Raw genomic sequence first — 25,591 nt, 5'->3', positions numbered from 1 at the left:
GGCATACAAACTATCGATATAAACAAAAACAGACAACGAACATGGTAAAGCGGTTATCAATAAACGCGCACAATCTTAGCTCGGCAGGTGGCTAGCTACACTTAGCATCACCACCGGTAGTTGTTAGTATTCACCATGTAGGAGCTGTCCGATCACAAGTAAAGTATTTTTTTCTTAATTTAACAAACCGGTTCGGTCCTGTGTTGTAATTACTCTCATTATCCCCCAACGTTGCCTAATAGCGAACGAAGAACCAAGAGATCAAACGACCCATGATCAAAAGGTTAGCATTCTGCAGCTAGCATTAGCTCTCGACATCGGCCAAACGTTTTCGAGTAAGAGATGGTTAATGTTAGCCATAGAGCCAGTTTGGTATCCCAAGATGTGCCTTCGTCGATATTGAAACTGAACGGCGAGCAGCTGCTAAGGTCGCAAGTTTGTTTGATTAGCACTTAGCCAACAGATCGCAGGCGCGCACTTGATGTAAACAAAGCTAACCAGCTAGCGATAGCATAGCTAGCCTAATTAGCTAGCGAAAAATCAACCGTAGCCTATCACTATCTCCCCCCACCCTCCCTCCCTCCTCGGGCCGCCTTATTCCTCACACACACACGGGAGGGAAATGCAAGCTGTAAATTGAAATCCTTCGGTTTTGATACGTTTTGCTATAATACTTGGCGAGTGCTGACCGAAACATAGCTAACTAGCCGTTTTGCAAATGCATCAAGCATTCGGTTTTCCACTTCTCCTCGCATCAACCCCTTTCGACAGGCACGATAATCACGCGAGATTTCGACTGGTAGTTACCCTGGTTACCGTAATATGAGGCCCCCTCGCAGCGTCTTCTTGTGCCCTCGCTCACTTTTTTTTACATAGTACCAGTGTAATCTCTCTCCAGCACATCCCCCAGAGAGTCCATCCCTACTCTGATTACAGAGCCAGCGTATCCAGCCTCTTTGCCTGCTCCCACCCCCCACCAAACTTCACAGACTATCACAGACATCTGCAGCATCTTACTACCAAATATGATTGGCAAAAGAAACACAGCCTTTGTTTATTTATTTAATACATTTTATGCATGCACATACAGTATATATGGTTGACCCATAGCAGGGTTCATCACAGCAGAAAATTAAAGGGATGTCTTGTTCTTGAGGGGTGAAACAATAAAAAGAAAACTCTCTCCTCAAAGAAAGGAGAACCAACTAACTTCTGGTGATTGTTTTTAGTACAATTTCATCTAAAAAATGCCAAATATATTTGATTCCCAACAAGAAGATCAGTGTTTGACATGCTATTGAGGCATTTATTTAAATCTTTGCATAATTTTAAAACACCTAATAATATATTTGCAACACTAATTTTGTTAGCAACAAACACAAAATCTGAAAATCTACTTTTTACATAGATTTCTTACATGAATGAACCCTCAGCTCTGGACCATAACTCTGCTGTGTTTTTCAGTGCAAACTAAATTGGTTATGTAGCACATTGTGAAGTTCTCATGTTACATACATTATTTACAATCACAGCAGTTATCTCATATGCTGTTGACCTCATAATCTCAGCGATGTATGTTTTTTTTTTTTTGGCTTGGCAGTTGGCCAAAAAAGGTATTTTTCCCCGTGTCTGACCTTCCAGGCAGCTCTAGAATGGTTGCAATAATAATGTTTCTCACATTTCCTTGAACATGCAGATCATGGATCTACAATACATCCATGATGCAGGTAGAGTGACGTTAGAGGATGAGAAAAAGATGCGAAATCGACTCCAAGATGAGGAAAAATGTGTCTGACAAGAGAAATTCGGGGCAAAAAATAACCCAATACCTTGACTTTCAGCCTCTCGGTCCCTGTGGACTACAGGAAAGCCCTATCCCATCCGGATCCCGCCCCTTAACAACAAAATACAATTCCTGCATTCTGATTGGCTGTGAGAGCTCGCCCCCCTTTCGCTATTGGCTCAAATCTCTGCCCGTCACCGCCACCGGCCGCTGTCATCCGAGAGCACGCGCAGCCATGATGGCGGCCTTTACTGTGGCTCGAAGCAGCTGCGGACTGTTGAACGGTTTCAGGACGTCTTTCAGGAGTTTGGCGCAGGTGAAACATGGCGCAGTCGCTGCTTCGGTGCCGCAGACGGACCTGCACCGGGCCTGCCGGTGGTACTCGGTCGGCCACCTGTCCGTCAAGGAGAGGATCGAGAAGAAGCGGAGTGCGGCGCTGGTCGGGGGAGGTCAGCAGAGAATAGATGCACAACACAAAAGGGTAAATAAAGTTATCTAACATCGACTTTACATTTTTACGTTAACATGCATTATTATGAGTCTATGTGCTGGATTTTCAGATTGTCTTATTTGCTTTGAATGCACTGACTTCGGAGGGGTTGATGGGTCAAATGCCTTCGGTCAAAGGCTTAAAGTCATTTGCTCCTGCAGAAGTGTTTACTTTGCCCCCGTTACCCTCTTTAGTGATAATAATAATGAACTAACTTTTCTCATGTGGTACAGGACATACAGTACTTTCAGGAACATCCACCTCAGTGCCCTTGGGCAAGTTACTAATCCTCTGCATATTCAGAGTTAGAGTTACAGCTAAACATGTCACAGATCATATTTCCATAGTTTCCAAGTTGATGATTGATAAAACATTTGAAAATGATTTTTTAATAGGCCGATTATTATAGAGAAGGTATGGGATACCTAAATATTGTAATAAAGCAGCTTTATTACTCACTCACTATGTTCATGTTTTTCTTTTTTAATTTTGATTCATTGTTCTTTTTATCTGCGGAGGTGGCAGAACTGTTGTCACAAGAGGGTTTTTACATTGTCTATATAGATTTTATAGTTTGTAAAGACTGTTGTTCTGACTGTTATCATTGTACAGTAGTGCTGTTGTCTCTATTCTACTTCTCCTTGTCCTTTAATTGTCAAGCACTATGCTGTAACACTGTCTGCCCGTTTCAGGCCAATAAATACCTACTTATTAAATGATTTGCAACACTGACCATAGTGCTTAGCGCAGCACAGACACATTTGATAATGTGTCACCACCGTATATGTTCTTTACATGTGTATTAACCAGGTGTTTGTGTTGCAGGGTAAGCTGACAGCCAGGGAGCGCGTGGAGCTGCTCCTGGACACTGACTCCTTTGTGGAGACCGACATGTTTGTGGAGCATCGCTGCTCTGACTTTGGCATGGAGCAGGATAGAAACAAGGTGACGGGTCTAATCTTGTTTTGTGTCAAGTTAAAGTTTTCAACAGTTCCTCCAATTTTATCGTCAGCATCTCTTTCTCTGACTTTGTCTTAGTTCCCGGGTGACAGCGTCGTGACAGGCCGAGGCAGGATCAATGGCCGACTGGTCTATGTATTCAGTCAGGTAGAGCACAAATACAATACATGATTGTAGTGTAAGACATCCTTAATTGTTGAAATGCAGTGCAGCTCTGTTTCATATGTGTAATACCTCTCTTCCCTCTGTCTTGTTCTTTTCTGTTCACCACAGGACTTTACAGTGTTTGGTGGCAGTCTGTCTGGAGCTCATGCACAGAAGATCTGTAAGGTAAGTCAGTCAAACTATGAGGAACTTACCTAAGCATCTCATGTCTGTTCATCTATATATCTGTGTTATGTCCATGCTTTTTTTGTGATTGATCTAAGACTTGTCAAATGTTCTCCAATCAGATCATGGATCAGGCCATGACGGTCGGTGCCCCAGTCATCGGACTGAACGACTCTGGAGGAGCTCGTATCCAGGAGGGAGTGGAGTCTCTGGCTGGATATGCAGATATTTTCTTGGTGTGGTCATCTTTACACATTTTCTGAATTTTAATATCAAAATTTCTTTTGATATTACATTTTCTTTTAGGATTTTCTTTTGGCCCTATAATTGAAAACATTTTCTCTTTTCCAGAGGAACGTGTTGGCTTCAGGTGTCGTCCCTCAGATCTCCCTCATCATGGGTCCCTGTGCAGGAGGGGCCGTCTACTCTCCCGCGCTGACAGATTTCACCTTCATGGTGAAGGTAGGAAGGACCCACATTTCTTTTTATTTTACATAGCAAAAATAATGTCCCATTATTTCCAAAATTGTTGCTGAAGTGTGTATGTGTTTGTTTGTGTGTATAGGACACATCATACCTGTTCATCACAGGACCTGATGTTGTGAAGTCTGTCACCAACGAAGACGTGACCCAAGAGGAGCTGGGCGGAGCCAAAACACACACCAGCGTGTCGGGTTAGTTTACATATTATGGACATATTATCGCTCCTGATTTTTCTACCTTGAGTTGTTAAAGAGCTGAGTTTTTTTAATAAATCATCTTCACATCCAGAATCAGGGTTCCTACGCAAGTATGGAAAGCATGGAAAAGTATGGAATTTGATTTTATACATTTCCAGGTCTGGAAAACTATGGAAAATGGAAACCATTGTATGGAAATATATTTATCTTATTCCTTATCGGGGTTTGGTCTTATGTGAAGTTATTTGGGTTGATCATTTTGTATCTATTAGCTACAATCTCCTGGAAATTATTTGGTGACATAATGGCATACAAATTCAGAACAATGAAAACAAATGATTAATTGCATAATTTATTTACATGATATGCATCTAATTACTCAAATGTCACAAATCAAAAAGTATGGTATTTAGAAATTTCAACTGTGTAGGAACCCTGGCTGCCAGTGGCTGTATTGTTAAAACCTTTTGGTGTGTAGTCTCATATTAACATGTAAATCTCCTCCTCAGTTGAAATACATTTAAAATGCATCCAAATTCTTGTTGCCAGGCGTGGCTCATCATGCGTTTGAGAACGACGTGGAGGCGCTGCTCAACATGAGAGAGTTCTTCAACTTCCTGCCGCTCAGCAATAAGGATCCCTCCCCCGTCAGGGAATGCCACGACCCCAGGTAACCAATCATATTTCTTTAGGAGAGAAAGAATATAAAGTATAAAGTTTTCATTTTCAACTTGCGTCTAATATTGCTTTCCTTGTTTTTCAAGTGATCGTCTGGTACCTGCATTGGACACCATCGTCCCGTTTGAGACGACCAAAGCCTACGACATGTTGGACATCATTCAAACAGTATGTGTGCACACACACACACACACACACACACACACACACACACACACACACACACACACACACACACACACACACACACACACACACACACACTGTCTGCATGTACGTCTCGTGCCAGTATTAAAGTTTCCTCTCGTGTATGTGTTGTGTTCAGATAGTGGATGAGAGGGACTTCTTCGAGATCATGCCCAACTACGCCAAGAACATTGTGGTGGGATTCGCCCGCATGAATGGACGCACTGTGGGCATCGTGGGTAACCAGCCCAAAGTGGCTTCTGGTGAGTAAAGAACATTGAAGAGTGAAAGCAAGAAAGACAGACAGGAAAGTTGTTTCTAGATGATTTAAAAATGTGTTAAGTTCTTTTTTATATATATATATTATGTAATTTCTGCATCAGGTTGTTTGGACATCAACTCCTCGGTGAAGGGAGCCCGCTTCGTTCGCTTCTGTGATGCCTTCAACATTCCCATCATCACGTTTGTGGACGTGCCAGGCTTCCTGCCAGGTATTCCCCAACATCCCACAATAGCTGCATTCAAACACAACGCACGGAGTAACCCAGTTATCAAGCATGCTCTAGTTAATACCTCAGTCACGTGAGGATATCAACCTCTAATTTCTCTGGGGGAGTCTCTGTGCTGCCATGAATGAAATAATTAACATAATGCTTATATCTAGATCTGAACTATCCACCTGCACAAAACTATACATTATATAATACTGTATGGACTGTGTTACATTACTGAAACATAGTGTCACATCGTGTGGTTCACTCTTGTCCTTGTCCACAGGCACTGCTCAGGAGTACGGAGGCATCATCAGACATGGAGCCAAACTGCTGTACGCTTTTGCAGAGGCCACGGTCCCAAAAATAACCATCATTACCAGAAAGGTGTGTGTGTGTAAACAAATGGATAAAAAACAGATGTGGGAAAATCACATCATTATCATATGAAAGGATGTTATGGGGATTAGAGGAGAATTTTTTAAGAGTTAAAGGTTTTTTTCCACAGCTCAAGTTTTGAGGTTTGGATTGTTCAATAAAACCGATCCAGCAACCAAAATGTGGCAAAAATATTTCATGGGTAGATTCAGGCCAACTTCTACTCTTAATTAAAACCTCATGTTGGAAGCTAATCCAAGCTAAGTGGCTAAAAGTGACTGAGACTGAACACATCCTTCAGGCTCTTCACAGTAAAGGCCATCAGGAGGATTTTTACTGTGAAGCAGCTGCTGAAGTATTGAGACTGAATTAAGAGGAGCATTATAATATCTACTTGACATTTTCTGGAGAGATGCTGCCTAACACAGTATTTTCATCTTTTCAATTTGAGTACAGCAATTGATTTTTTTTTTTTATGTTGTAGTAGAAGGGAAAATAAGTATTTCATCCCCTGCTGATTTTGTAAGTTTGCTCCCCCACAAAGAAATGGTATTTATAATATTTCGTTGCACTGCCTTTAGCTTTGATTTCAATGATTTCGGCACGCATTTGCTGTGGCAACATTTCGACAAGCTTCTGCAATGTCACAACATTTATTTCCGTCCAAAGTTGAATTAATCTTTCAAATATTCTCAGTGGGGGTTCAGGTCTGGACTCTGTGGTAACATTGGACCACATTTCTTCCTTGAAAAATGATGTTTCCCCACTCTCCTTTCAGTCTTTAACAATGTGTTGGACAGTTTTTAACCCAATTTTAGTAGTTTCATCAATCTCCTTAGATGTTTTATTTGCTTGATGCCGATAATTTGAACCTTATGAAACAGATTAACATCTTTTCCACGACCACAGGATGTGTCTTCAAACATGGTTGTTTAAAAAATGAGACTGCATCAGTTAGGGTTAAATAAGTTGTTGCCAGCTGAAACATAATCATCCATGCAGTAATTATCCAATGGGAAGCTCTTACCTATCAGCTTAGTTAAATCCAAGTGGTGACTTTTTTTTTGTTTTTGGACAGGCAGTGTATCATCTTATAAAGGTTATTTGATCAAGTGAATTTAGGGCAAAGATCAGCAGGGGATCAAATATTTATTTTCCCCACTGTATTTCAAAAACAAGAAGAAAAATCCATAGTATTGTTCATTATGATGTGTTTGTGTGCATGTCACAGGCGTACGGAGGAGCCTACGACGTGATGAGCTCCAAACACCTGAGAGGAGACGTGAACTACGCCTGGCCCACGGCCGAGGTCGCCGTCATGGGAGCCAAGGTACAAACACAAACTCCTTCCTGTTTCACTGTATCTCTGCTGCTCCCCCTTTTTTCAGCTCTCATGTACTGTTCCTTTATCTTGTTTTTGTTTTTTTTATCCTTCCCCTCAGGGTGCCGTTCAGATTATCTTCAGAGGGAAGGAGAACCAGGCCGAGGCCGAGGCTGAATATGTCGAGAAGTTTGCCAACCCCTTCCCAGCTGCTGTGAGAGGTCAGTTTCCCAAAACACCTGCTGTTGAGAAAACAAATATAATCCATGACTCACTTCTTTCTTTCTCTCTCTCTCTCTCTCTCCCTCTCTCTCCTTAATCTTTGTTTTAGGTTTCGTGGATGACATCATTGAGCCTTCCACCACTCGCAAGAAGATCTGCAGAGATCTGGAAGTGCTGGCCAGCAAGAAACAAGTCAACCCCTGGAAGAAACACGCCAACATTCCTCTGTGATTCCCGCCCGGACCGTTTTCCACATTAACACTACCTAATGGCACTTGACTGTGGGAATTTTTACTAGTATTCAAATCAGCTGCAGTGGTAACTTGATGTGATGACAACCGGTTGCCTGCGCTGCATATGTTAGTTGTCATGTTTCATTTCACAGTTTCTCCTTGCTGTTGTTGTTTAAAAACTCATTTACCACTCCACTCAAAGCGACACATGGAGCTACACGCCTTGATTTTGTTTGTGCTGAACAGCGGCTCCAGATTTCCTCTCGGCTCATTGCTTATTTTTTGAACTGTAAACTCAACCTCAAACTGTGGGGAAATATTTTTGGGAAATGTCGGAGCTCTGTAAACGAAATCAAGACGTGTGTAGTATTATTATTATTATTATTATTACTTTAACATCTTCACCACTGATATGCAAGATGTTATTGAGTAAAGCATAATGCATTTTACAGTATCTGAATGGAAAGATCACTCGTTTAACATGATTGTAGTCTCATTAGTGGCCATATTGGTCACTATTGATGGTAAACAAGGTTGTATCAGATGGGACAGGCAATAATAATATGCATCTGAAAAACCACAGGCAACTATCAACATCAAACTGCAAACAGAAGGTGGTGTGTCCTCATGTGCCCTGCTGATGTATTTGTATTAAGCTCCTCTAGGTGGTACAGTAGGTAGGTAGTTACAGTAGTTTTCACTTTCAGACGTCCTCCCTGTGTTTGACATCCTCCGTTAAGGTAAAAGGAAAAGTCATTTTCACAACCTGGAACTGTGCCTTCTCTCTCTCATGAGCTCTGCTCTGCCATCTGTAAAATAAATCAAGGACTCAACCATGTGTGTTTTATTTACTGTTACCAATACAGTGGGACATTGTCATCTTTTTCTTTTTTGGACAAATATAAATGAGAGTTGATCTGAATAAAAAGAGATGATTTGGAGTAAGTGGATGGCTGCTTTGTCCAGTTTGTATGAATATTCAAAGTATTCATAAGTAGTAGTATTCATAATAAAGTGCCACAGCTAAATAATTTGCAAAACTCTGGACTGGTGGTTAAAAAATAAATAACTGCAGAGAGACAAATAACAAAATTAGTGTCCTAAAAAGCTACAGGTGATGCTAAAACTAAGCTAACTGCAACTAGCTTTCCAAAAAGCTAAAAATAACCAATAAATTAAAAGTGTGTAAATATAGAGAATAAAAAGGGTCAGTGTGAAAATAACAAAAATTTGTGAGTTATATCCATCTGGTAAATATGAATATATAAAGCCTATACTAAAACTGAGGTGTGCTAACTGCAATTGTTGCAGCTTTGCATAGACATTAAGTTATTTTTAAGCACATTTTCAAAACAAAAGTATGTAAATATAGAGAACCATAGAAATAAGCAAAGTTGAAAAATTACAAAACAAAATGTATATATCAGTAGTCTTATGTAACATTTGAAGCTACAGATAAAGCTAAAACTACTGTAGGCTAACTGTCAGCTTTGCATAAAAACTAGAAATATACCTCAAAAGCTACAACCAATGCTAACGTAAGCTTACTGCAACTGTTAACTTAGCTCAAAAACAAGCGAGTAAGTGTGGAAAGTGGGAAATGAAATGCTGAGACAAAAGGCAGACACAAACACTGGTCCATAAATCGATTACAGATTTTATTTTATTAAAAAGAATTTAGGTTCACAGAAAAAAAAACAAAAGAAACAAACAAAAGAACTGGCTTTTAGAGCATTTTAGGGCAACTGATGTCAACTGCACTGCAGAGAAGATCCAATTGTCTCTGATATTTACAGGCGGACCGCTGAGCCAGCCAATGAGGGAAAAGTAAAAGACTGATTAACCAACAGAGGGTGAATAAAAGATATGGCTGGACACATTCAAAACACATTCAAACAAATCTGTCAGACATAAAAGATCCATCACTGCACTGGATATGAACAATGGTAACAACAAATCTTCAACTCTGGATCAGTTTAACACTGTTTTTGCAGAAAACCGAAGTAACTTTTTGATTTTGATCTGTAACATGAGCAAAAAAAAAAGAAAATCTGCTGTAATACTGAACTGTGAAACGATTACAATCAGACCATACAGCGCTTCAAAAGCTGGTGTCCCACAGCAACAATCTGAGCTTGGTAACCGCTAGATATGAGTTACAGGTAGAGGTGTAGGAGGGGGGGAAAGAAAGGGGGAGGGGGGCTGGAATATATTGTAAGTATGTAGGCCACAATTTGGCAACGAACGAGATACATATTCAAGAAAAAGCTGTACAAACATCAGACAAAAACAAAAACACACTTGATTTAAAACTTTAGTACTAAAGCTACTGAATTCAAAATATGTTTATTGTCTTTTTTTAAAACTTTTTTTATTTTTACTTCAAAAAGCCATTATTCAGGGTGTGTGTGTGTGTGTGTGTGTGTTTGCATGTGTGTATGTGTGTGTGTGTGAGAAGATCTGAGAGGGTGGGGCTAATCTGTCTGAGGGGCGGTAAAAGGGCGCCACGTCACCGTCAAAACGACCAAACACTCGCTTTTTTGCTTTGACATCACTCACAAGACAGTTACACCACGTCCTCCTGGAGGGGGTCGGAGGAGGAGGAGGAGGAGGAGGAGGAGGAGGAGGAGGAGGAGGAGGAGGAGGAGGAGGAGGAGGAGGAAGAGGAGGGGGTCGGCCCTGCAGCTGTTGACCTCTGCGTGCATGTTGCGACTACTCAACCATCATCATCATCATCGCCACCACCACCAACACCACCACCACACTGCAAAAACTCAACGTCTTTCCAAGAATATTTGTCTTATTTCTTGTCAAAATGTCTCATTTCTAGTCAAAACGAATCTCTTTCCACTTTAAATAAGACTCATCACCTAAAAATTAACTTGTTTTTAGATCATTTTCACTTGTTTCAAACTAATTTTCATTTGAAATAAGTAGAAAAATCTTTGTGCTTGTAATAAGAAAGAAAAACTTGCTCCACTATCAGATTTTTCTACTTATTTCAAGTGAAAATATGCTTAAAAGTGTGTAAAAACAAGCTACTTTTTAATGTGACGAGTCTTATTTTAAGTATAATGAGATTTGTTTTGACTAGAAATGACATTTTGACTAGAAATAAGACAAATATTCTTGGTAAGATTTTGAGTTTTTGCAGTGCACCACCAACACCAGACACACATTATCACACACCAGCACCACCACCACCACCACGAACATGGACTCAGATGGCGAACAGATAGAGATAGAGAGTGGGGGGGGGGGGGGGTCGGTGGGTGGTCGTTAAGAGCAAAGATATAGAACATTTAGTTACTGAGATCCGCTCTACGTTTGGATTCAACCAGACGGATCGAAGTGCGACACCAAAACGAGGTGGGGAGGGGGTCGGGGTGGAGGGGGATTGGGGGGTCTGTACAGAGTGTAACATTGCTCTGTGCTGCTGATCGCGAGCGGAACCAAACAACTGTACATCTGTGTAACAGGGGGGGAAACCGTTAATAAAAACCGCGGGGTGGGTGCTCGTCGGTCGGCCCCGGAGCTGCCGGATCAGAGCTACCGCTAAGAAGAAGAGCTTAAACCAACAGAGGCTGGAGGAGGAAGAGGAGGAGGAGGAGGAACAGGAGGAAGAGTAAGGAGCAGGATGAAAAGCTCTTGAATAATCTGGACCGGGTTCTGGATCGCTCCGGTCCCCATCTGATGATAAAAACAAAACAAACAGAGCAGATCCTCGCTTAATGCTTCCAGGGTGAGATCCGAGAGCCGATGTGGCGTCCGACCGAGACAAAACATCCTTCCATTACGTCTTACAGAAAGAGAAAAGTACTTCAACAATGTTTTTTTTCTTCTTCTTCTTCTTCTTCTTCATAAGAGTTTGATTGGCAGGTGATCTGGATTAGACCACCCCCCCTCCCTCTCATTTGTTTTTACTCCTGATGTGGATCCTGGGCTCAGGATCTTTTTGCTTCTCTCCAGATCAGAACATGGGCATGCTGAATCCCTGCAGCAACGACACAAAAACAACGTCAGAGGAGGAGGAGGAAGCAGCAGAGGAACATGACGGTCTGTCAGCGTCTTGAGTCAAAAAATGTAAATTCTACCTGCAACAGCTTTAAAATGTGACATAAAAATCAAGAATCATTCCTCTCAGTAATGTGAGACTAGCTATGACCCCAACTAACAATTACAGATTCATATGCAGGTTATTTTCTTGTTTAAAGGAATATTTCACCAAAAAATGAAAATCGGGAGGGGGGTTTGTAGTCCAACAGAAACTTTATATGAGAGTCAATAGCGCCCGAAACAAAAATGTCCATAAAACTACACAAGAACCTTGTAATATTCCTCCACACAGCTTGTCCGCTGCAATCCAAGTGTCCTGAAGGGATATAGTCCAGAGTTTACTCGAAACGATGTCATTTAGGACATTTTTACAGCCTAAACAGTCCTGTTTTGAATTTGCATGGGGCGCGCTCTCAGGTTCACGCGATGCAGGCGCACGTGACCAGACTAGCCTAAATGACGTCGTTTCGAGTAAACTCTGGACTATATCCCTTCAGGACAATTGGATTGCAGTGGATGAGCAGTATGGAGGAATATTAAATGGTTTTTGTGTAGTTTTATGGACGTTTTTGTGTCAGGCGCTCTTACTCTCATATAAAGTTTTCGCTGGACTATACAAACCCCCCTCCCGGGTCTCCAGATGCACTTTGAGGAATAAAAAACTACTCTGGAGTATTCAGCAGCATGAGGGTGAGTCAATAATGACTGAATTTCATTTTTTGGTGAACTATTCCTTTAATAATCAAGTCAGAAATGTAAAAAATGTCTGCATCACTGTTCCCAGGGTAAGGACTAGATGAAGCAAAAAAAAAAAAAAAAATGGCTACAGGCAGTGATTTTTATTTTTAAATCTAATAACCGACAGCTTGTTCCAGCTCTGTTGACATAAATAAAAAACAGCGGACATCTTTACTCACCGACTCGTCCTCAATCATCGCTGCAGAGTCGAAGAAGTCAGGTCTTAATTCTGCTCTTTCACGTCTGTTCCTCGATGGCGGCTGTGGAGGGGAAAAAAAAGAAACAAACCAAATGTTAAAAAGAAGAGAAGACATCACCACGGTCATAAACGCTTCAGGGTTAAAAATCTTATTATTTGCTGCCAGTTTTACTTTTACAATATATACAATAAATCTAATCATTCTAATTGTTTTTTAAGTTTAGTTTTTTTGTAATGAACATTTTTATTGAAGTTTAACACACAAATAATATAGACAGGGAGCGATCCATTCATTCACTCAATCAGGAGGCCATCAAGGCCAGAACTTTACTCCCTAAGTTTTTTAGTAAATTAGTTGAATATACAACAAAACAAAACGAACAATGATACTTCTCAATAGATAAGCACAATAAATCATTGACAGCCAGTCATTAAAAGGGCTCCAAGTAATCTAATCATTTTAATTGTTAACTATTTATCATTGTCTTTCACCGTCTTATTTCTTTTAAATGTATTTTACTGTTATAATATAAAACACTTTGTATTGCCTGGTGTATGAATTGTGCTTTACAGATAAATTTGCCATGTGACAAGGAGTCACAATCGGAGGTGTTGCCACTCACCAGGTCGATCACCATAGTGTCTTCAAATTCCTCGTTCATGTCCTCCAGCTGACCTCGCGATGACATCATCACATCCTCGAAGATCGGCTCTGCGTCGTCCTCCATCAGCCCGCGCCTGAAGCACATTGTGTTCATCATCATTACTCCTCCGTCTGAGTTTGGTACTTTCATTTTTCTTTTTTAAACGGTTTGTGCGCGGTCACTTACACAGTCTGCCGGACGCCCTGATTGCTGCGCGACTTGATGTAGTTCATGCCCGTCCGGTCCTTCCTGGTCACCTCCTCCATCTTCTGCTGGCCGAGCCACGACATCTGCATCTGAGGACTGAAGAACGAGCAGAAGGTCATTTATTTTATTCAGAAGGTTATTTTATTTAGATGTCGACTGTTCTCGGTGTAAATCTCCAAACTTGCCCTCTGATTGCTTTATTTGGGATTCCTACCCCCTCAACTCTACACAAAAGGATATTATAGCTTTCACATCCTTACTTGCAAGACGTTTATTATTGTTACATTGGAAGTCTGCTAAATATCTCCCGGTGGCTTAAAGACATCATGTTTTTTTTAAAGCTTGAGAAAATTAAATATACATAAGGAGGATGTACAGTCAATTTTTTCCACAAATGGCAACCTTTTATTTCCTATTTCACTAATTTAGAGGTACTACCTGACTGAATTTCTGCCTATTACCGTTGTACACTTTATATTGCATAAATAACCAGTAGTATGCGTGTTGGTCGTGATGAGCCAAGCTAGGGCGTGGGTGGGGGGGCGTTCACTGTTTTTTTACTACTGCACTCTGTAATTTCATTATTTTCCTCTACAATTTTATCAGAGTGTGTTTTTGTTCATTTTCGTTTGTCTATGTGTATATGTGGCTGTTTAGTGTTTACATATGCATATATGTATTAAAAAAAAGAAAAAGGATAACTGTATCAGGGTTCCCACTCCCAGGACTTTTCCAGGACTTTTCCAGGACTTTTCCAGCTGCTTGACAGACATGAGTTTTTAAGCCATTCACTGATTCACCCCCTGTCCCATTCATGCTTTGGAAGAAGCAATGGTACTTTATTTTGTACATTTAATCAGTTTGTTTCTGTTTATTCCTCTCTCTCATTCTCTCTCCCAGAAATCTGATTTAAAGATGTGCAGTCGAAGGCTCTAACTAATGAAATAATCTCTTAAATGCTTAGAAATTATAACAAATTTATCATAGAACAGCACAAACATGTTTTTTTTTTTGGAAACGAAATCCTTAGCAGGGTCTGAAAAAGTCAAATAGAGCTCTGGTAGCTGATGTCATGATGTGATAAATCACTTTCCAGGACAACTCAAGCTTTTCCAGGACATTTGACTTTTTTTTTCTAATTTTCCATGTGTTTACCATGACTGGAAAATTGGTCAACCATTTTCCAGGTTTTCCAGATTTTCCAGGACACGTGGGAACCCTGTGTATCCCTGTAATTGGAAGTATCTTATTGTATTTTTCAACAAAAATATTTTGAAAAAAAAAAGAGAGTGTTTGTGTGAATGAACTCACTTGTGTACGAAGTCGTTCTCTGATCCGGGTTCTGAGTCGGGGTCTGGCAGGTGTTCTGCCGGTCTGTTCTCTCTGAGGACTGTGGAGGTGAGCTGGGGGGTCTGCAGCGCCCCCGGTGTCTGCAGCGTGGTGTCGTTACGCATCAGCCACGATCCCTCCACGCTGCTCTCCTCTGAGGAACCCACAGCAGACAACGTTCATAGTGTCAGTGAGTTTCACAGCTGTACAGATGTGCAAACAAACAGGAACAGGAAGAGGAAGCTGCTCCACTCACCTTCGATGCGTTTCTTGTGTACCGGCGGCCGGCCCTTCTTGCTGCGGACCGAGCCGGTCTTGCTGCTGGAGCCCGACGTGACGGACATGTGGTCCTCGTCTCCTCCCGTCAGCAGACTGTTCCTGTAGGAGATGAGCGGCAGCCACACGTCCTCCCGACGCTCCGACATCGACTCCGACATGAACTTCTCCAGATACGAGTGGCTGAGGGGAGACAATGATCATACAGCTTTACTCCGAAGGGACGGATTTATGAATATCCTGTAATCAGAAGGTAGTAGAGGATTTAGGGTTTAAGTGGATAATACGATGGGATGCTTCGACTTACACTGTCTTCTTGTCCTGGCGGATTAATTTGGAGGAGAATTCGCTCAGCACCTCCAGGAAGGCCAGGTTGAGGGGAGGAAACTCTGGCCCTCGAGGATTCTGGTACTTAAAGGCAAACTCTATCCCATCTCTGATACACGAAGGAGAGAGAGAGAGAAGAGACAAAGGAAAATATTGTAAGAAAAGAACGGAGCAATATAGAGTAGGTCATAAAAGTTATTGGTTATTACCAGCAGACATGGTTTAATTTTTTAAATGATCCTTGTTTAATTTTTAAAGGGATAGTTCAACATTTTAGCAAATTGGCCCATTGCCATAATCCCTATAGTTTTAGGAGTAGGTTTGTTGCCTTTAATTGTCGGTGCAAACTATTTTGCTGAAAAACTGCCCCCGACGTGAACGCGCATCAGCGGTTTTGCATGAATTTGCCTCTAAAACAACTCCGTCTCGTAACGTTGTGTTATTATCTCATAGCGTGGTGAATGTGCAGGTCACAACTTGTCCACCAGAGCGTTGTGGAGTGTTTTTGATGAGTTTGATGAGGGAAACCAAGAAATCCCATTAGCTCCATAGCGTAGCTCTGAGCAGCTTGCAGCTCTGCTCCGCCGTTCTCAAAATAGCTTGCACCGACGATGAAAGGTCATTAACCTACTGCTAAAACTATAGGGATTATGGCAATGGGCCAATTTGCCAAAATGTTGAACTATCCCTTTAAGTAACTTTTATGGCATTTTGTTCCTTTTTTGGCCTGAAATTACTGGATGATAGTTGGAAATTTACTCGTTCATCTATGAGAATAAAAATAAACATAAATCCTCTCCTCATCCAATGGAGGATGTAGCACTTTTCAGATATATTTGCATTATTTATCTAAACTCAAAACTTGACTAAAAGTTTCATCTGTGATTAATTTGCTCTTTAGGAACCTGACATTTAATCCCCAATTCAATTCAAGTATTCATTTCTAAAACCTCCTCCCTGTCTCTTTCAGCTGTTTCTGCTGTTCTTACTTGTGCAGCGTGGCCACGGCCTCTCTGGTCTTGATCTGATCCAGGCCGAAGGTGAGAGCGAAGCGGCGGGCCAGCTCCTTGATGCCGCTCACGTGAGACGACGTCCGGTCCAGGTTTGGACCCTGATCCTGCAGCAGCTCGTTGAACAGCTGAAACACACACACACGGGTTACCAGCTGAGTCTCTGTGGGTTCGCGGTGCTACTGTAACTTTAACCCTGTGGATGTGACTCACCTGCTGCAGACTGAGGATGAGCGTCTTGGCACATTGGATCTTGTCCGTCTGTCTGGTTTTACTTAGCGTCTCCTTGATGATGTCTCCATAATCGTTATAATACTGAGGTGCAGACAGAAGAACAGAAACAGTGTGAGCACATTCAACCTCATGTGTCATATGCACAGATTTTCATCAATCAAAAAAACCCAAACACAATAAAAAGCATTTGACCTTTGATCACTTGTTTTGAGATTTGCACCATTCATTTGCTTTGAGTTTAATTCTCTCCTTTACCATTTTGTCATTAGTTCTGTTTCTTATGTAAAACAATAACCACCATTGTAAATCAACTCTGCCCTAGAAAATGGTTGTAAACTGGACAAAAGGTGAGAAATGTCCCTCAAACCCCATTAGACTTGTGTTTTTTATGGATTTCATGAACAGTTTTACACTCAGGCGCAGATGAACACACACGTACCTTCATGTAGTGTTTGAAGATGTCGGCAGCAGCGGGCATGTCCACGATGTCGTAGATGATGAGTTTGCAGAAAGCGGCGAGCAGGTTTCTCCTCTTGTGGAGCGCCTCGATCTTGTTGGCTTCGTCCTCCTCGTCTCCCTCTGCAGGCGCACACATGGAAGTGGAGGGAATATGATAAATGAAGCAGAAGAAGAGGAAGAGGAAAAGAGTGAATGAATGAAGTCATCTAGTTAATTCTTCTGAATATCATGAAGCTTGTCGTCTCCGTCTCTCACCCATGCTCTGGCTCTCGTCGTCCTGGTCGATGAAGACGTGGTCCAGGACGAAGTTGAGCAGCTCGTTCTGCAGCGTGCTGTCCGGGTTGAAGACCAGCGGCTGGAGGCCTTCTCTGCCGCCGGACACCAGCTGGTGACTGAAGATCATCAGCAGGTCACAGAGAAGCATGAACGCCTGAGCAGGAGGAGGCACAGAGAGGAGACAGCGAGGTGTTTGAGAGACAGTTTTTGAGGATTTCAAAATAAAACTCCATTGTTTCAAGAACTCTTCAGTGTTTTGAGAAGATAAGTGGTGGACTGGGCTGATGGCACCATGGGAAAATGTTCATTTCTAGTCGATTTACCTCTAATAATTACATAAAGCCTGTTTCATGGTGGACATTAGTATCGTCACATTTCTAGAAACTAATTCTTTCTTTCTTTCTTTCTTTCTTGGCAAATCACAACATTTCTTATTCATTGGTTGGAAGGGAGCAGGGAGAAAATACATCTTATATTGCCTGCCCCTCACTCAATATCTAATTATTCTAGTAATCTGACACTGAGCAACATTCTTACCATAAAACAAACTTTTCGTTTTTTACATAAAATATCATTCATTTAACAACTTCTGCCTAGAACCATATGGCCACATGTCTCTGTGTTGATGTTAAAATGAAAACAACAGTGAGGAGGAGAATAATGGGACAAGGACAGTTACGTGTATCTATTATAGAAATATCACAACATTGGAAATAACAGAAAATACTGTAAAAAGTCTTTTAAAATGACATTTTTCTGTACTTATCCACAACAAAACAGTGTAACAACAACTCTACAATCAGCTTCATCAAACAAAGGCATCACACAATGTTATTGATTTGACTGTTGCTGTTATTTGAACACGTTTCTGACAGTGATGTCCGACATCAGGTGTGTGTGTTGTTACCTGCTCTTTAACCGGTGTGTTGACGTTGGACAGGCACTGCTGGCAAACAGCCAGGAAAGATTTCACCACTCTCCTGAGAGCCACGAGGTCATCCTGCACACACACACACACACACACAAAGGACACACACCATTAGCCACATGTCACAAATAATGAGCTGTTGAATGGGAATCAATAGTAACTAAACATCAGTGTCAGTCCGCCCTGACTAACTGCACCAATGAAGAGATCAAACTTTAATGATTCTGACGTGTCATCAGCTACAGCACGAGAATCGATGCATTTGTGGCTGCTGCAGGTCAGAGGACGCAGCAGGACACAGGAGACACATCGACTTTTCATTATGACGCTATTTTGTCACAGTAAATGTCACTCCTACTAGTGTCAGTGGCATTTTAGACTAATTTTGGCTGCTTGTTTCATACATACTGCAAGTTGGTAAGGTTAAAGGTTAATCTAAATTGATTATCTGATACATAATGTGCAACAATTTTAAAAATTAGTCAATCGATTCATTCATTTTCTCAAAGAATAGATCTAACTTGAAAAAACATCCAGTAAGCAGCCTGTCATAGATATGCAGCATATCCTTTTTTTTCATGATAGAATAAGAAATTTGATTTGTATTGCATTAACAGACCAAACTCTGAAGGATTGAGGAAATAACCCATAATGAAAATAAACTTAAATTGCATCTTCAATTAATATTGAATGAAGTGACAGACAGTCACAGTGGATGCGCATGAGGAATCTTTAAACTTCTGAGAGTCAGAGAGCAAGAAGCTAAATAAAAGAGGCCATCTGTCAACTTAAAATAGAGCCCTGTGGGAAAGTGCCCACGGCTCCCAGCAGCGGGCTGAAGGTTAAAGTGTCTGGGATGTTTATAGCAAAAAATAATATAAACAACTCTATTCAAATAGCACCTTTTAAAAACACTGAATGCTTTTACATTCAAAACAGAGGCAGTGAAAGTCAAAAACAAGGCGGAGACGAGTTAGAAGGAGATCAAACAATATACATCAGTCAGATCACCATATCCACAAGTTTCCAAACGTCAAAACCGGAAGCTGTTTTTGTATTTTCGGTGGAATTGTACGTTTCCGTTTCCATGGTTTCCAGTCGTTGTCATAGTTGCGGTAAACGCATGGATCTATTAACGCTGGCTTTTAACACGGATGTCAATTTGTGTGATATCCATTGTTAAAAGCTGGTGTGATGATGCATGCGTTTTACAAAAAAAAAAACATCCATGCATTTACCGTGACTACAGAAACCATGTAAACATAAACATAAAATTCCACCGGAAGAGCAAAAAACCGGCAAAACCGGCTTATGTTTTTGACGTTCAGAAAAAGGTGGATAGAAACACACACTCTCTCCTCTGACCCATATAAAGCTCACAGCTCTGGGATCTGCAGCCTCTGAGCAGTGTTTAGGTTCAATGATAGATCGGGGGGATTTTTTTTTTTACACCTAAGCCGCTGGGATCTGCAGAAACCCTGATAAGCCTCAGTCCCACTGATGCTCGGAGGAGAACAGCCTCCGACTCCGAGCATCAGCCCAGAGATAAAAGCTCTGGGATCTGGGAGCGTGTGGTCGGTCGGTTGGTGTTGGTGCTGTGTTGTGAGATCTGTGAGCGAGCCGAGTCCGGCACCTTGCTGGGAGCCCCCTCCGTGATCTTGACCAGCTGCCAGAGGATGGAGTAGTGCGAGCACTGCAGGGCCTGGACGGCGATCTGCTCTGGCATGGAGCCCTGCTCAATGCCCGCCTTCAGCAGCCGGTAACAGCTCCCGAATAAATCCCACCGCGTCAGGTCATGGGCACTGAGGCAGGAAACAAGAGGGAAATAGAGTCGATTAGTGTATTCTGTGAGCTGCAGCTTTTATGAGGATCTTTAAACTTAACTAATTATCTTTTGAAACAGATTGATGGTAAAAAATAAAATAAAATAAAATAAAGAGAGGATCTTACTTGTGGAAGGCCGTGAGTCTCTTGAGAGTAGATAAAACATTGTAGATGTCGTCGTCGTCAGCCTCCTCAGCCTGCGGAGCAACAAGAAACTTAGTTAGTTAGTTTACAGAATCTAAACAAACTCTGTAATAAACCTCTGACACTCAGCCTGTTTCAGTTCATGAAAAATAAGACAAATTTTCCATCTTTCCTGCTTACGCCGCTCCTGAAAGTAAAAGTTTCTTTTTATACTGTAAGTGGACTTTTTGGATGTGACACAACTCCTATGTGTTGTTCACTGAAGTGGAGTTTTGTGTCCAAACTCCATTTAAACCTGAACAGTAAAAGACCATCAATAAAGTATTCCTATTTATGATTAATAAATTATCAGGGACCAGGACTTTTTCAGCTGCTACAGTCTGACAGACATGTTATGACACACACACACACATCCTCGCCCCATTTGTGCTTTGGAGAAGTGTTGTTTTTTGACAGTTGTACCCTATTTTGTACATTTAACCAGTTTGTTTCTATGTTTATTCTCTCCTCAGCACCAGAAGTCTGATTTAAAGAGTGCAGTCTGTGGCTCTAACTTATTATCTATGAAATAATCTCTTACAAGTTTAGAAATTATGACAAATTTATCATAGAACAACGCAAAAACATGTTGTTTTTATTTTTAAACCACTCTGCTGCTCCTCTATCTGTCACTCAGCAGAAAAAACCCTCATGCTCAAGGTCCAAAACTGGAAACACTCACTAGTTTTCTAACTGGGCACTTATTTGGAAAAATAAATCCTTAGTGGGGTCTGAAAAAGTCAAACAGACAGAGCTCTGGTAGCTGATAACCATTTTCCAGGACAACTCAAGCTTTTCCAGGACATTTGACTTTTTTGCTCATTTTCCATGTGTTTTCCATGACTGAAAAATTGGTCAACCATTTTCCAGGTTTTCCAGGACACGTGGGAACCCTGATGTTTAATCGCAAAGTGTTTTTCCTCATTTGCATAAATAGTATAAAGTACACAACCATTCCTCCAGACCACGCCCTCGCCTTCGTACCTCCTGCAGCAGCTCCTCCACCGAGTGCGAGAACCGATCGTGCATCTCGTCGATGAGCTGCGAGCGGGCGATGTCCACGCGGTTCATGATGGTGTACTCCTCGGAGCAGAGGATGCTGTAGGTCTTGCTGCAGGCCTCCAGCACGTCCGTCTCGATGTGCTTCTCCACCACCAGCCGGATCTGCTTCAGCAGCGCGTCCAGGTGCTTCTCCATGCGCCCGGCGCTGTACACGTCCAGGTCGAAGAACTGGGGGATCTGCAGCAGGTTGGCCACCTTCTCCGAGTCGGCCTGATACTGTGGGAGGGAAGGGGAGGGAGAAGAGGAGGGGGAAGGGAGGGGGGGCAGAGAGTTAGAGCGAGGACTCACTGTATAGAGACGCATCAATCAACACCTGTCGCTTTCCCTCAGTATCTCAGTAAAACAAGTCAATTACATTCAAAGTACTTAGACAACACCAGAGCGACATATAATCAATATCAATAACACTTCACATGTCTACGTAATCAATTACTTTGATTAACCAATCATTAACCCGCCCTCTCATCTATCAGGGCCTGTTTCTGGCCGTGGGCTGCAGACTGGAGCTCGGCAGAGTCGTACCTTGGACAGCAGCATGGGCAGAGCCATGATGAAATGCTCTGTCAGTTTGTTCTTGTCGTCGATCTGAGTCTTCCTCTCCTTCGCCGTCAGCACCTGGACGGACAGACAAAGAAAAGAGTCAAGGTCAGATGTAGCTGGGATATAAAAACTTAAACTGGACTTTTCCTTTAAACTTCTCTCCCAAACAGAGACATATGGGACACAAGTGGAAAGTGAACACAAGGCACACTTTTAAAAAATTTGAAATGAGTTTTCATATATTTTCTTTTAAAGGGAAACTATGCAAGTCTGGTCGCTTTCCTGCTGTTTTGCTAACCCTCCTCCTGGTCATTGTGCATTAACGAAGCCAGCGTGAAATCAACCTATAGAGCACTAGATAACGTTATATATCATATATGATGTTACAACGTGAATACTTGTGTAGTCTTGTCTGTCATAAACAAGAGATTACAAGTTAAGGGGCACGTTTGTGTCGCCATGGGACACCGGGGTGGCAGTGCTGATCTTGCAAAGTTGGTTTTGTGACAAGTTACATGTCATTTAATAAACCATCACAATTACTCTGAAGCTGTTTAATTAAGGTAAAATGTAGCATAGTTAAGCTGAAAATCCTGCATAGTTCCTCTTTAAATAAAAAGAGCTTGTATTACTCATATAGTATCATTTAACTAATCTGTTTCTCTCATCTTGAAAACCAAGCCCCCTAGTGTATAATGACCCTAATCAGCATCAGTACCTCTAGGGATAATAGAGAAATATATATAGTTATTACCTGGAGGGTCATCAGAGGTCTTATGATTCAAACTGTAAAGGGTTAATCTGATATTTTAACACAGTTATGCTGCCATGAGATCCCTTGAATCAACAGGTTGTTGCTGTTCTATGCTGTTCTTTTTAAAATGTTTTGTCTTTATGTAAAGCACATTGAGTTGCCTTGGTATGAAATGCGCTATATAAATAAAGATGCCTTTTCTTGACAAGTGTTTGTGACAGAACTAAGCTCATCTTAACCAGATGTGCACATCTCTCTCAGCCGTACGCTTCAGCTGGATCAACACAATCCGTCCTGTCGCCCTCGAACAAACAGACTCACAAGCTCAATTAAGCTCTAAGACGGTTCCTCATGGCGTCTGTTGGCAGGTTTACGTTCAGCTTGTCTCTCTCCTCTGTAATCATGTGTGTGTGTGTGTGTGTGTCGTTGACCTACCCGTTTGCCGGTGCCTCGGCCGACAGGTGGGTGTGCCTCGGCCGCCTGTCGGATGGTGCACACCATCAGCTCTATCAGCGCACTCTCCTGCCGGTCTGACAGCACTGCAGAGAGACGGAGGGAGAGAGAGAAACAGAGAGGTGAGAATCAGCGAGGTATTAGAGCAGAGTTTCAAGAAACAAGATTTTATTGCATCATCGCTGCTGTGAAGAAGCCTAAAGCCGATTTCACAGAGTAAAAAAGACATCAGGAACTGTGTGTGTTATGTGTGTCTTACCCTCCTCTCCTTGCACCGGCTCTTCAAGCAGAAGTTCAGTCATACACTCCCAGTCTTTCAGCAGCTCCTGTGAGCTCTCCCACAGTGAGTCCACAAGGTAGGCTGCGTGCTCATGCAGCTACACACACACACACACACACAGAAAGAAAGAAAGAAAGAAGACACAGTAGAAAGTGTTAAAAATCGATATTTTTCTCTTAATTAACTTCAAACCACCTAGGACTGAGATGGCGGAGAATCTTCCACTTCCTAAACCTGCACACATCTCTCCTGATCTCTCATGTGAAGCAGCGTCAAATGTCATCCACTAATACAGGAGCAGGATGATCAATAAGAGTCAACAGGGGGGTAAAGTGTGAAATCGATAACAATGAAAATCCACCAGCTTGAGTGTTTTTAATAAACTCTATCAAACCAGAGGCAAATAAATAAAACATTACGTCACATCACTGACCCCTGTGTGTCTGTAACAGGCTGGATTTGTCATGTGTGTGGTGTAACGTGTCTCTGCACCACAAACACCACAAACAGTAAACTGTGGCCTAATGTGTGTGTGTTTGTGTGTGTTTGTGTGTGAGTGTTACCTCGCTCTCCAAAAAGAAGAGCACCAGCATGCGGATGAGGTTTCCGTTGGGGCTGCTCCTTCCTCTGCGCTTCGCCAGCGCCTCCTCCGCCTGCGGGTCGTGACGACTGAACAACCTGAGAGAGAGAGAGAAGGTTTACACACTGTTATCAAACCACAAATAACACAACAGCATTAGACTGATTTTTAAATATAGATGAAGCTCTGTTTTATATCAGGTTGCCTTGACGTCTACTCACTTCCTGTGCAGGAACTCTCCAGCGGCGACCGCCACCGGCCGGTGGGCCGAGTAGACCAGGTGGTAGACGTTCTCACAGTCCTCGTTGGACAAGGCGTCCTCGCTGCCCCTGCAACAGGATCGGCAACATGAGTTACTCACAACAGCAGAAACTCAACTCATCATAAAAAAAAAAAAATTTAAATTAAAAAACTGCGATTACGGACCCAAATTGTTGTTTTTGTTTAGTTATTTTTACCAGATTTTTTTAATGTAACATAAACATAAACCCAACAAACACAGAGGAGATGTATAATATACACAATTACACCTGCTTCAAATTCTTCTCCAGCTTTTTCTGATTTTGCTACAGATAGATCTGTTCCTCACTTCCAATAAATTCACCTTTACATGCATTCAGTATTAGCAAAAGTACTAACTTAATAATAAATATGATGTAATTGAGATAAAAATCACGACAAGAAGAAGAAGAAATATATCAATTTCCTGCTGTGGTTTTCTCCATGATAAACGCTTTTCTTTTCTTTCAGTGGTCTTTTTATTATTGACAAAGTATGTATAAGACAATCACTGCACAGGAAGATCATTTTTTATTTTTTGTCCAACATCCACCCATGACACAACGTAACCCCTTGTCCAAACAACCGAACATGGACATACTCATACAGCCACTGAGAAAAAAATAAAAAATAAAAATAGAAAGAAATGTGAATAGACAGAATAAAAATCGTAAAAATGATTAACAACCATACTTAGAAAGAAAGAGGGGTGAAATACATAGGGAAAAGGAAGGGAAGTGGGGGCTACTCCGTAATCATGATGAACGCTTTTTTTTTTAACCATTATGCTGGGGGGTTGTGACTTTAACCAGGAAGTCGTTATCATATTTGTTGCTATTAGAAGCAGGATTCTCAGTATTTTTATCTGTCATACAGTCACGTCAGTCAAGTATAACCAGAATATAAAGTGTTGGTTCTAAAGGGAAATTGATACCACAACTTAATATCCTTTTGAACAATTTGTCTAAAATCCAAATCCAAATCGTAATTTCTAACAGCAAAGGTATCAAAGTTACTCACTGCAGGATGAGCGTGACCAGTCGGATCGCCTCCACCGCCACGTCGTACTCCTTATCTAGTGTCATTGAGACTATACGATCCTGTCAAAACACACAACACACACACACAGTTTCCTCTCTGTTCACATCTTTTGCTCCGTTACTTAAAAAGGCAGCACGATGCACGTTTATTCCATCGTTAC

General features: G+C 41.6%; 3 protein-coding genes across 3 annotated transcripts in view; 1 reads left to right on the top strand and 2 right to left on the bottom strand.

Annotated features, from left to right (window-relative positions):
- Nucleotides 1-25,591, bottom strand: part of ppp2r3a (protein phosphatase 2, regulatory subunit B'', alpha) — a 172,199-nt gene that overhangs the window by 105,881 nt on the left and 40,727 nt on the right. The window lies entirely within an intron of this gene.
- pccb (propionyl-CoA carboxylase subunit beta) lies at nucleotides 1,995-8,658 on the top strand. The gene is made up of 15 exons (XM_083998749.1): nucleotides 1,995-2,264; nucleotides 3,099-3,218; nucleotides 3,312-3,380; nucleotides 3,507-3,563; nucleotides 3,686-3,799; nucleotides 3,915-4,025; nucleotides 4,129-4,237; nucleotides 4,793-4,913; nucleotides 5,008-5,089; nucleotides 5,247-5,370; nucleotides 5,491-5,598; nucleotides 5,885-5,985; nucleotides 7,208-7,306; nucleotides 7,419-7,518; nucleotides 7,629-8,658. The coding sequence occupies exons 1-15, from the start codon at nucleotides 2,019-2,021 to the stop codon at nucleotides 7,748-7,750; spliced, it is 1,683 nt and encodes a 560-aa protein (XP_083854875.1). The 5' UTR covers nucleotides 1,995-2,018; the 3' UTR covers nucleotides 7,751-8,658.
- The window catches only part of stag1a (STAG1 cohesin complex component a), a 55,542-nt gene continuing 39,389 nt past the window's right edge, over nucleotides 9,439-25,591 (bottom strand). The window contains exons 12-32 of the mRNA XM_083998723.1: nucleotides 25,411-25,490; nucleotides 24,333-24,440; nucleotides 24,095-24,209; nucleotides 23,511-23,628; nucleotides 23,234-23,337; nucleotides 22,027-22,119; nucleotides 21,427-21,720; nucleotides 20,386-20,456; nucleotides 20,069-20,237; nucleotides 18,415-18,507; nucleotides 17,487-17,661; nucleotides 17,212-17,351; nucleotides 16,752-16,853; nucleotides 16,518-16,666; nucleotides 15,509-15,637; nucleotides 15,182-15,384; nucleotides 14,908-15,079; nucleotides 13,576-13,692; nucleotides 13,369-13,483; nucleotides 12,726-12,806; nucleotides 9,439-11,746 (exon numbers count right to left, since the gene is read on the bottom strand). Of these exons, the coding sequence (XP_083854849.1) occupies nucleotides 11,723-11,746; nucleotides 12,726-12,806; nucleotides 13,369-13,483; nucleotides 13,576-13,692; nucleotides 14,908-15,079; nucleotides 15,182-15,384; nucleotides 15,509-15,637; nucleotides 16,518-16,666; nucleotides 16,752-16,853; nucleotides 17,212-17,351; nucleotides 17,487-17,661; nucleotides 18,415-18,507; nucleotides 20,069-20,237; nucleotides 20,386-20,456; nucleotides 21,427-21,720; nucleotides 22,027-22,119; nucleotides 23,234-23,337; nucleotides 23,511-23,628; nucleotides 24,095-24,209; nucleotides 24,333-24,440; nucleotides 25,411-25,490 (2,652 nt within the window). The 3' untranslated portion in view covers nucleotides 9,439-11,722. The remainder of the gene's footprint in view (nucleotides 11,747-12,725; nucleotides 12,807-13,368; nucleotides 13,484-13,575; nucleotides 13,693-14,907; nucleotides 15,080-15,181; nucleotides 15,385-15,508; nucleotides 15,638-16,517; nucleotides 16,667-16,751; nucleotides 16,854-17,211; nucleotides 17,352-17,486; nucleotides 17,662-18,414; nucleotides 18,508-20,068; nucleotides 20,238-20,385; nucleotides 20,457-21,426; nucleotides 21,721-22,026; nucleotides 22,120-23,233; nucleotides 23,338-23,510; nucleotides 23,629-24,094; nucleotides 24,210-24,332; nucleotides 24,441-25,410; nucleotides 25,491-25,591) is intronic.

Source organism: Trachurus trachurus (genome assembly GCF_905171665.1).
Source record: "Trachurus trachurus genome assembly, chromosome: 22".
In the NCBI taxonomy this organism is placed as follows: Eukaryota; Metazoa; Chordata; class Actinopteri; order Carangiformes; family Carangidae; genus Trachurus; species Trachurus trachurus.
This window is presented reverse-complemented; position numbering and strand designations above follow the sequence as displayed.

Bases quoted from the DNA above. Each gene is read 5' to 3' on its own strand.
- pccb (XM_083998749.1), top strand. From the start codon at position 2,019: ATGATGGCGGCCTTTACTGTGGCTCGAAGCAGCTGCGGACTGTTGAAC. The intron at 3,564-3,685 runs GTAAGTCAGTCA...TTCTCCAATCAG, and splicing joins ATGCACAGAAGATCTGTAAG to ATCATGGATCAGGCCATGAC. The intron at 4,914-5,007 runs GTAACCAATCAT...TTGTTTTTCAAG, and splicing joins AGGGAATGCCACGACCCCAG to TGATCGTCTGGTACCTGCAT.